Genomic DNA, 12138 nt, shown 5'->3' on the forward strand with positions numbered 1-12138 from the left:
AAAACCCAGAGAGACTGACTTGGCAGCCTCACACAGCTATTAGGTCTAGGACTAGGTTTAAACATAGGCAGTTTGGTTCCAAAGTCCATGTACCTTTATTACTCTACTGGAAGCTTCATGAGGTGCTATATAAGAACTGTAGGAGGAAATCTGAATTTGAGATTGTCCCACCTGATGCTCCTGTTATGTCCATTGCCTTTAAATTCCTTGCTTTTATAATGGTAATGGTCAGCCTGCCAGCCGTGGGAAGATAGCAGAGGGAAAACATCAGTTCTCCAAGATCCACGTTGTCCTGTTGAGAAAGCACAAACTGAAGCACTAGAAGTATCTTCGTTTGGCAGAAACCAACAAAATTCTGTGAAGCAATTATCCTTCAGTTAAAAAATAAATAAATTTTAAACATAAAATAATAATCATAGTAAAGAAAGTGTCTTTAGCCTGGTCCACACAGAAGCAGGGGCAGGGCAGAATTGCAAGGGGCTGCACTGGTCCTTCCGCTCATCTCCCAAATCCCTCACGTCTTTTCTCTTCGCATCGTCAATCACAAGAATAAATGTTCCTACTTCCGGAGCCCCCTCCCTAAGGAAACACACTCATCTTTAGATGGCAGAACTGCAGACCATCTGGGTTCTGTCCCTTCTGTCTCATTACCTGCAGCCCTGCAGAGAACAGAAGCCCCACAGCCTAACTACCCCCATGGAGACCCCCATGCAACTTCACTCATATCCCCACCATAGTCCACACAGCCCCCAGGACAAAGCTACACAGAGTACCCAGCAGTGCTGCCTGCCTCATAGGCAGCCCACACATGCTCTGTACACACCCCCCGCAGTCTCGTGCACTCTTTCAAATGGGTCTCCATACAGCCCCTTGGAGACTCCTTATCCCGGGTTTCCTACATAGCTTCACCTGCAGTTTTTCCCACAAGCCTCATACAGGCACACAAATAGCCACCATCCATATGCATCCCTCCCCGACAGTCCCTCACTCTCCCCTACATGGCCCCTACCAAGTTTGCTGCAATACTTTCATACACTCCTGCAAACACTCTCCATCCCAACACATGCATGTGTGCACACACACACCCCTCTACCCACAGAACCCTGCACACAACCTGGTCACACACAACCTGTGCAGAGCAGGATGTGGCTTCACTGAGGCCTGCAAACACTAGTCCCTACTGCAGGGGTCTGCAGAGCAGCAGCCCTGAGCCCACACATCCACAGCCCTCGACACACTCGGACACCTGCCCAGCCCTGTGCAGTCTCTCCAGGCAGACAGACATAGGAGGGGATCCAGGTCCCACAGCCCCCAATTGCTGACCACTGGGCTCCCACTCTGCTGAAGTTTTGCTTCTCCTTGGTATGTCTCTAAGAAGACCCACTTTTCTCTGCTGGGGAAAACATCTCCTCGGGCAGTGTATAGCCAATCAAATAGATCAGAAGACACCATTCTCTTTTTCCTTTTTAGCCCAGGGAAAATCCAACCAGAAATGGGGGGCGGGAGCGGGGAAGCCAGTTTGTTTAGTTTCAATTTCTGTGATACCTGAGGTTATCAAGCTGGGTGTCTGGGTCTAATTAATATAGCTTCATAATGATAATGCTCTGGGGTGTCCAGCTTTTGCCCTCAACATCCATAGTCTCTCCTCCCCTCCTTGATTCTCTAAGGATGCTTCTATTTTTAGAAGCACAGATTCAGCTCTGGAAGGTCACCTCGCCCAACCTCTCTCCTTGACTGCTTCTGCAGGAGACTGAGGTGAAGGGAGCCTGTCTGGTCGCTAAGGCAGATGGATTGCTCTGTATCCCTGAGCTCTGCCTGCTTCATGTAAATAAATGACCTCCCCTCGAAAGCATGCCAGGCTCTTCTGGCTCCTGGAGCCCTGATATCAAGAGACCTAGGTAGTTGGGCCTTTCCCTCTGGGGTGGAGGTGAGGGGAGAGATGACAATTCTACAGGAGTGGGGTGTCACATGGGCTGGGGCTAGACAGTTTTGTGTTGCTGGGGTTTCAACTGCAGGAGGAGGGTCTGTTGACACTGGAGGATTTGATCTAGTTTCTGGCTAGTAGCAGAGGAAAAGAGGAGCAACAGCTGTCCCCATAAATTGCCTTTTTCTCTACACTCCCTGGCCTATTCCCTTGCCCTTGGACCTCTTCTGTCTGCCTTAAGCAGAAAGGCTCAGACAGCTGTCCTTCTCAGAGGACTTTTATCAGAGGGCTCAAGCCCCCACTCCTCTCATCCTGCCCTAATAACCTTGGTCTGAACAAAGTAAAACAGGAGCAACCAAAGCCACCTGTATGAAGCTCTATCATCATTTTCTCAGCATACGACTTCTGAGGGCCCACTGCACAAGCTCTGTAGGGCTGGAGATGTGACGATACATCTACTCCAGTCCCCACCCTCAAGGCCAAGGCACACAACCGAATGTACTGTGTTAAGTTACTTTTGTGCTAAGTACATTTTCCTCCAACATAAACCTTTTTCATTCACAAATATTTACATTATACTGCTGTTTACTTATGAGTTAAAAGAAAAAAAAATATGCTTCAGATTTGGTCATATATTCAGAATATGAACTAGGGCTAAAGTCCACTTTTGTAGTTAAAAGGAAAGCCTAGGCAAATTAAAGATTTATTAGGGAGAAAAGGCTTGGTTTGATTTCCGAGTGCTTTAAAAATAAATCATTTAAAATTATCGAAACTATGAAAGTAAGAGTGATATAATTCAAGTACAAATGTAAGTATAATAGTAAAATATCTCCTTTTCTTACGTACATACCACCTAAGTTACTCCTTTCCCCAGAGTAACACTGAATAATCACGTACATTTTTCTTTTCATCCTTCATTCATTCATCCATCCATCTGCTTACTCTCTTAACATCTGTTGTGATTGTTGAGCATTGCTCTCTTCCAGGTGCTGGAAGCTGTTTTTGCTGTGGTGAACAACAGATGTGGTCCCTTGAGAAGTGACCAGTTGGTGGGCTATGGAACAGGAGTTGATGGAACCTAATACTAACTCTGCTTTCTCTGCATCAGCCCATACTGATTTGGGGTTAAGAATCTATGGCTCCTGTTGTGTATAAACATTCCCCTTAAATCAGTGGTTCTCAACCAGAAGCAATTTTGCTCCCTCCGGGCACATTTGGTGTTACCTGGATAAATTTGTAACTGTTACAACTGGGGAGGCAGGTGTTACTGACATCTAGGAGGTAGAGTCCAGGGATGCTGCTAAACATCCCACAATGCACAGGGGAGCCCCTCACTACAATGAATTATTTGGTCCAAAATGTCAGTAGTGCCAAGGTTGAGAAACACTGCCTTACACAGAAGTATTCATATTGTTAGTAAAAAATTTTCCAGGATGCTGATAAAAGTCAAATACAAAAGAGTATGGAGTGTTTGGCTTCTATTCCAGCTTGACAGAAATCAGATATGCAGAGGTGTCACTGGTGGCTAAATGCCCTGGAAGGGTACATGGGGAAGGAAAATGTCATACAAAGAAATGCTTCACTTGCTTTTGCTTTGTGTGGCCAAGGTCAGTATTGTTGGCAAGATATATAGGGAACTGATAGCACATGTGTGTGAATTCTATACCTGTGGACCTGTAAACTCTTTCTGTGATGTTTACCTGTAGTGGTCTGTGATAGTTCTAGTCTTTGTCTAGCTAGCGCACTTTTGCATTCCTATCCTTGGGTTCTTCTGGTGAAATCCTTCCCAATTCCATAAAGTTCTAGGAGGGCTGCTGCAGGAATTCAGACCAAAGTATTCATGCCCCTGTCCACTGTCTTCTGTTCAGGGATGAGTATATTACCCACACAGGGAGATTTAGTCTTCTCTGGGACTAAAAAAATTAATATTGAGAAAGAGAAATTTTAATTTTATTGGGGTTATTCACTGGAAAGATATGAAACTAGCATTGCTGTAAGATTCTTGTACTGAAGATAAGTAGTATACTATCACTTTAAGTTAGGCTCTGTATATTAAAACATATACCATAAACCCAGAAGAAATGACTAAAATAACATAATTTATTAACTATAAATTAGTTAATAAGCCAACAAAAGGGATAAGATACATGCTTTAAAAATATTAAGTTAATCCAAAAGACGGCAGAAAAAAAGGAAAAGGGAATAAGACCGGAAGAGATATAAATTATAGAAATGGAAAACAAATAGTAAGATAGTAAATTTAAACAAAATAATTTTAATAATCACATAAATGTAAAAGATCTAAGCATCCAAATAAAAGGCAAAGATTATCTAATTTAGTAAACAGCAAGACCCAATATTATGCTCTCTACATGAAATTTAATTTAAATATACAGGTACATGTACATTAAAAGTAAAAGAATAAAAAACTATATGCCACACTTAAACTAATAAAAAGAAATCTGGAGTGGTTAAGTTAATATTAGACAAAGTATATGTAAGAGAAATGAATATTACCAGGAAAAGGAGGGTCATTTCATTATCTGAAGCAAAAACTTATAGAACTGTGAGGATAAACAAGTTGAAGTCAGAGATGTGAATACCTGAACAGCACTATCAACTAACTTGGCCTAATGAGTGGCAGTAAAGAAACACCAAACAGCAAGAGAATACATATCTCTTCAGGTGGACCCAAAACACTGAACAAGAAAGATCATATTATAGCCCATAAAACAAGCCTCAATTAAATTTGAGAAGATTCAAAGTATATTCTCTGGCTGCAATGGAAATGAATTAGAAATCAATAACAAAAAGATATCTGGGAAATCTCTAAATATTTGGAAACTAAATAACACACTTCTAAATGCTCAATTCAAAAAAAGGCACAGAAAAAAGGAGTGAAAATACAGGTGGAACAAACAGAAAAGACAGATTTAAACACTACCATGTTGATAACTACATTAAATGTATATACCTGATAACTTCAATTAAAAGGATATAAATGTTCTGATAGGACTGTAAAGCAAGACCCAACTATATACACTGTCTACAGGAAACCCACTTAAAATAAGAAGACAAAGATAGGTGTAAAGGATGAAAACAATTAGGCCATGCAAACAGTAATCTAAAGAAAGCTAGAGTGGTTATATTAATATCAAGATTCCAGGCCAAGGAATATTACCAGGGAGGAAGGTGATACTTCATTGACAAAGGCTAAAATCATCAAGACAACATAATCTTAAATGCATATGCTTCTAATAACAGAACTTCAAAATATGTTAAACAAATGAGATAGAATTAAGAGGACAAATAGGCAAATACACAAGTAGAGTTAGAGATTCCAGCACTACTCTACCATTGAACAAGCAAGCAAAAAAGAAGTTAAGGATATAAAAGACTTGAACAATATTATTGACTAACCTGACGTAATTGATACTTACTTTACCTATTAATTGAAACTTACTTTACCTATTAACTGGAGAAGGAAATGGCAACCCACTCCAGTATTCTTGCCTGGAGAATCCCATGGAGGGAGGAGCCTGGTAGGCTACAGTCCATGGGGTCGCAAAGAGTCGGACATGACTGAGCGACTTCACTTCACTTTCACTTTACCTATTAATACTCCATCAAATGATCAAAATGCCCATTCTTTTCAAATATATACATTCAGCAAGATGAATCATATTCTGGGTCATTAAAAAATTCTCATTAAATTCAAAATGAATGAAATCACACAAAGTATGTTCTTTAACAACAATAAAATTAAAGTAGAATTCAACCATAGATATCTAGAAAATCTCTATATATTTGAAAATTAAACAATACTTTTCTAAATTATCTACAAGTCAAAGAAAAAAGTCATAAGAGAAATTAAAAATTATTTTGAACTGAATGGTAGTGGTTATATGACTATACATATGTGACAAACTTGCACACTTAAAATTGATTAATTTTGCTGTACATAAATTAATGGAAATTTAAAAATTCTGAAAAGACAGATTTTACAGAGGATTATATTTTTGTCTTCTAGTTGTACTGTCTTGAGTTCAGAGAATGCCTTGATGGTTTCAACCATTTAAAAATTATTCTATCCTATCCCATGCATTTGTGCTCAAATGTATCTAAAAATAATGCCTATCCTCTATTCACAAAGGATTTATTTCTATATTTTTATTAAGTCAAGTTTATTAATTTTGTATCCAAATCTTCTTCCTCTTGGAATTTATTATGATATTGTTTTTCAAAATATGGTTTATTCCCATTCCATTGTTTCACAGTCAGAGTATTAGCAAACATTTAAACTATGGTTAAAATATTTATTTCAATGTTCACTGCAGTTTCATAAAACCCATTATCATCTCCCATTTTAAGATACATTTTGCTTGTGTGTGTTCTTGAGTACTTTTTTTCCAGTGAGGGTTCACAGGTAGTTAAAGTGATCTTTATTGTGCTCTAATTCTTAAAGTTAGCTAGGCACAGAATTTAGGTTAGAATTATTTTATCTTAGAATCTTCTACTTTGTCACAATACCTTCTAGTACTTCATGTTCTAGCTAGGGTGTTTGATGCCATTCTTTTGTAGATATTTTCTTCCCCCTCAAGGAGGTTTTAAGATTGTCTCTTTGTACTTTTACTTTGTACTTGTATCTTCTGTAATTTCCCCTTTAGATATCTTGTTTTCACTGATTTTGCTTGGTCCTCAGTGATTGATGTTAATTGGATTTTTTTTTCTCTTGCTTTAATCTCTTTTTCTCCAGTCATCAGTTGATCTGTTTGTTTACCTTGGACCTTCTCTTTCATGATGTTGGTTTTCCTCATATTCTAGGACATCCTTAGTTGTCTGTATTTGTAACTGAAGGGTCAAAGCAAAAATCTTTTACTGCTTGGCATTTTGTGAAGATCCTCATGAAGAAGTGGGGACAATCTCATATTTTCATCTGATATGTATATATATATAACTGGATATTTTAAATAATTATTCTTTAATACTACTTGTATGATATTAACATTGCCAAAATTAATGAACTTTGGTTTCATAGTAGGTTATACAAGTTAGGCAGGGAATCATTATCAACAGAGTTTTGATATCCCAGTCTCAATAACTTTTAAACACCACTGTACTGGGTTTCCCAGGTGGTGCTAGAGTTAAAGAACCCACCTCATTCTTGCCTGGAGAATCCCTTGAACAGAGGAGACTGACAGGCTACAGTTCATGGGGTCACAAAGAGTCGGACATGACTGAAGTGATTTACCAAGCAAGCCAATGCAGGAGACATAAAAGACACAGGTTTGATCCCTGGGTCAGGAAGTTCCCCTCTGGAGGAGGGCATGGCAACCCATTCCAGTATTCCTGACTGGAGAATCGCACAGACAGAAGACCCTGGTGGGCTACAGTCCATAGGGTCACAAAGAGTTGGACACCACTGTAGCGACTCTGCACACACACACACATACTGGGGGTCCACAAGACCCCCTCAGGTCTGATGATTCATTAGAAAGACCCAGAAAGGCTGTTATACTCATGGTGTAGTGGTAGTTTAGTTGCTAAGTCAAGTTCATATGGTTTATTACAATAAAAGGACACAGATTTAAATCAGCAAAGAAAAAAACATTACATAGGGTGGAGTCCGAGAGAAATCAGGCATTAGTTTCCAGTTGCCCTTTTCCAATGGAGTCACACATACAGCACTTGGTACTCCCCACTGTGATGTGTGACAAAACATACAAAGTATCACCAACGAGGAAAGCTCACCTAAACCTTGATGCCCACTGTTCTTACTGCGGGTGGTAAGGAGTACCCACTGACTAATCTTAGCTGGTCAGTCTTTACTCCCTTCATCAGAGGGGGATCGGTGTAGCCTAGAGCCCTAAATGAACAAAAACAAGTAACCATCATAAATTATGGGCTTCCCTGGTGGCTCAGATGGTAAAAAATCCATCTGCAATGTAGGAGGCCTGGGTTCAATCCCTGGGTTGGGAATCCCTGGAGGAGGACATGGCAACCCACTGTTTTAGTCAAGGTCTAGTCCGTTCTGTAGAATGTGCAGGGTTTAGGTACCCCAAGCTTGTTGAGTCAGTCCTTTACTATACGTACATAGTGCCCTCCTTTCAGCTTGTCTTTTCACACATATTTTCCTGTACTGAAAAGGGGAGAAGTGGTTGTGGTCCATCACTTGTGTACCTAACCATCACACATTCTCACCCAGAGATCAACAGCTGATGACACAGGAGACATTCTGGAAGGAGGTTAGGTTAACAGCAGGGACTGGCAGAGAGATAGGATAAGGGCTGATAATAATGGTATTAAGCTAGAACTCTATAATAAAAAGATATAGTGTTTCTATATGTTTCAGTTCAGTTCAGTCGCTCAGTCATGTCCAACTCTTTGCAGCACGCCAGGCCTCCCTGTCCATCACCAACTGCCAGAGTTTACTCAGACTCACGTCCATCGAGTTGGTGATGCCATCCAGCCATCTCATACTTTGTCATCCCCTTCTCCTCCTGTCCCCGATCCCTCCCAGCATCGGGGTCTTTTCCAATGAGTCAACTCTTCACGTGAGGTGGCCAAAGTATTGGAGTTTCAGCATCAGTCCTTCCAGTGAACACCCAGGACTGATCTCCTTTAGGATGGACTGATTGGATCTCCTTGCAGTCCAAGGGACTCTCAAGAGTCTTCTCCAACACCACAGTTCAAAAGCATCAATTCTTCGGCGCTCAGCTTTCTTCACAGTCCAACTCTCACATCCATACATGACTACTGGAAAAATCATAGCCTTGACTAGACGGACCTTTGTTGGCAAAGTAAGGTCTCTGTTTTTTAATATGCTATCTAGGTTGGTCATAACTTTCCTTCAAAGGAGTAAGCATCTTTAAATTTCATGGCTGCAATCACCATCTGCAGTGATTTTGGAGCCCCCCCAAAATAAAGTCTCACACTGTTTCCACTGTTTTCCCATCTATTTCCCATGAAGTGATGGGACCAGATGCCATGATCTTAGTTTTCTGAATGTTGAGCTTTAAGCCAACTTTTTCCACTCTCCTCTTTCACTTTCATCAGGAGGCTTTTTAGTTCCTCTTCACTTTCTGCCATAAGGGTGGTGTCATCTGCATATCTGAGGTTATTGATATTTCTCCCAGCAACCCTGATTCCAGCTTGTGCTTCTTCCAGCCCAGCGTTTCTCATGATGTACTCTGCATATAAGTTAAATAAGCAGCATGACAATATACAGCCTTGATGTACTCCTTTTCCTATTTGGAACCAGTCCATTGTTCCATGTCCAGTTCTAACTGTTGCTTCCTGACCTGCATATAGGTTTCTCAAGAAGCAGGTCTATATGTTTAGAAACCAAGAAATACACTTCCAAATAACCATGGTTCCAAGTAAAAATCACAATGAAGATTAGAAATATATTGCACTTATGGTCCTCATCCCTGCTCATGACACAGGGTTCCTAAAACCCTTGTAAATCCCTAAGTGATAAGAGCAGTAGGAGCACTGGGAGCACCTTCTGTCTGAGTGAGGCAACTGTGGGCAGGTTCCTTGATGGCTTCTGGATGGGAACTGGTCACCAAAAAGACCAAGCCATGATTAGAAACTCAAAATTTTCAGTACCACCCCCCACCCACTCTCCAGATATGGGAGAGGGCTGGAAATGAAGCTGATAATTGACCATGCCTACACTAGAAAGCCCCCATAAACTATTTAAAGTATTGGTTTCAAAGATCTTCCAGGTTGGTGAAGACATCCATACATCAGGAAGGTGACACATCCCCCAACTCCATGGAGTCAGAAGCTACTGTGCTCAGGACCCTCCCAGACTTCACCCAATGGATCTCTGTTCATCTGTATTCTTTATCACATCTTTTAATAGACTAGTAAAGCAAGTAAGTGTTTCCCTGAGTTCTGTGAGCTGTTCCCACAAATAATAGAATCCAAGGAGCAGGTCATGGGACCGTCTGACCTGTAGCCAAGTTGGACAGAAGTTGTGGATAATCTGGGCACTTGCTACTTGTGACTGGCATCTGAAGCCAGGAGAGTCTCATGGGACTGAGTCCTTAATCAGGCTGACAGTGTCAAATTGAGTTAAATTGTAAGACGCCGGCTGGTCTCAGAATTGCCTGTGAAATATATATGAAAAACCCCAACATGTTTGGTGTCAGAGATGTGAGTGTGGTAGTCGTATGAGAGTAAAAGAAACACAGAGGAAGAGGACTGTAGGATTTTCCCCACACAAATGCTTAAGAATCAAATTAATGGAAAATTTTTAGCTTTAAAAAAACTGTAACATGGAACAAAATAATCAAAGCATCTATCTAAAGAACTTGGAAGAAGAACAACAAATTGAACCCAAACTAAGTGGAAGGAAATAATAAATTTAAAAGCAGAAATTAATGACATAAAAATAATATATTTAAAGAAAATCAACGAAGCCAAAAGTTAGTTCTGAAAAGGCTGAAACTGTTAACCTTTGTTAAAATAGGTAAAAAGAGGGGGTAGGGGAGAAAAGGCAAAATAATCATGTCATGATTGAAATGCAACACCACCATGGATCTTTACCAAAAACATTAAACAGATAATAAAATTATTTTATAAACACCTTTACATCCACCTTTACACTTTTACAGATGATAAAAATTAGACATAGTGTACACTTTTCAAACTGAGATTTTTAAAAAATTAATCAAAATATGAGAAAACTGAATGAAGAAAAACATAAAAATGACAGCACATTACTTCCATGTGTTTTACCTCAAGTTTCTAAGGTTAATTTAACATATGAAGATTTAAAAATATGTGTTCATAGTAAAATAATACAGAGGAAAGTCATGTAATTATCTATGTGAATGTAGAAAAATATGATAAGAATCAAGCATCTGTTTATGGTAAAAGTTTTTAACAAACCAGATATAGAAGAGGAATTTATCTGATGGAGGGCGTCTGAAAACAAGGCTACAGCATTGATGTACTTACTGGTGAAATGTGAAAAGCTACCCAATTAACGTAAGAAATAAGACACATTACTGCTTATATTCTATACTGTACTTCAGGCCTTAGCTAGGGAAATAAGGTACGGAAAAGAAATAAACAGTATAAAGTTTTGACATGAGGAATTCATTCTGTCATTTATTTCTCCTGTATAAAGAAATAAATCCTGGGGAATTCCCTGGTGATCCAGTGATAGGACTGTGCTTTTGCTGCCAAGGGCCTGGATTTGATCTCGAGCCGAGGAACCAAGATCCCACAAGCCATGTGGCATGGCATAAAAAAAAAAGAAATGTAAAAAAGCTACAGGTAGATTATTACAATTAATAAGCATACTTATTGATGACTGATGGATTGATGGCTATAAGTAAACAAAAATAGATTTAATTTTTATGTACCTGAAAAAAAGGTTTTTAATAGAAAAAAAAGCCATCATGAGTCTTATATTTCTTATGTTGTAAAGCTTGACAATGAGCAAAACAAACTATATACAGACATATGCATACATGTATACACACACACACACATATAAATATACATATAATACACATACATATAATACAATGCAGAGAAGAAAAAAGTCCAGAAGAGGAATTAAGTAGTATTGAAGAGTTAAATAAAATGTTAAGTAGGGAAGCCTTCATAATAGAGTTCCTTTTTGAGTGAAGACCTTTAGAAATGAAGTTAGAAAGTTAGTAATGCAGCTAACTGGGGGAAACTGCACACAAATCAAGGAGCAAGTACAGATGCCATGAGGTGGGAGTGTACCTGCTGTGTCTGCAGAAGGGAAAGGAGATAGAAAGAAGAGAAGGGAGGAAAAAATGGTGCGGTCACAGAGGTTGTGAGGGACTGAATCATGCAGGTTATCGTAAGAACTTTGCTCTAAGTGGGAATGGAAGTCATTAAAAGGTTAAAGCCGAGAAACAGCACAATGTGATTTTATTTTAATGTGATCACTCAGGCTTCTGCCCCTCAGATGAGTCTGAGGGGACAAGGGCAGCAGCAGGGCCAGCAGTTAGGAGCTGACTGTAACAAACCTGGTGAGAGGTGATGTGGATTGGTCCACAGAAAACAGTGATGAGAGATCATCAAATTTTGAAGATGAAACAACAGAGTTTTCTAATAGAATAAATGATAGAAAGAGAGCAGTCAAGGATGATTCCAGTACTTTTGGTCTGAGTTAATGAGAAGGTGGAATTGCCATTAACTTGCATTTCTAAATGGAGAGGGAG

General features: G+C 39.6%; 1 protein-coding gene across 2 annotated transcripts in view; it reads right to left on the minus strand.

Moving 5' to 3' along the window:
* SYT9 (synaptotagmin 9) overlaps positions 1 to 12138 on the minus strand; it is a 203494-nt gene that overhangs the window by 54873 nt on the left and 136483 nt on the right. For both annotated transcript variants that reach the window (XR_006341257.1, XM_043904198.1), the window contains exon 4: positions 172 to 292. Coding sequence is in view for 1 of the 2 variants with exons in the window: in XM_043904198.1 (XP_043760133.1) it covers positions 172 to 292 (121 nt within the window). In the remaining variant the exon portion in view is untranslated. The remainder of the gene's footprint in view (positions 1 to 171; positions 293 to 12138) is intronic.

Source organism: Cervus elaphus, chromosome 1 (assembly GCF_910594005.1).
Source record: "Cervus elaphus chromosome 1, mCerEla1.1, whole genome shotgun sequence".
NCBI lineage: Eukaryota > Metazoa > Chordata > Mammalia > Artiodactyla > Cervidae > Cervus > Cervus elaphus.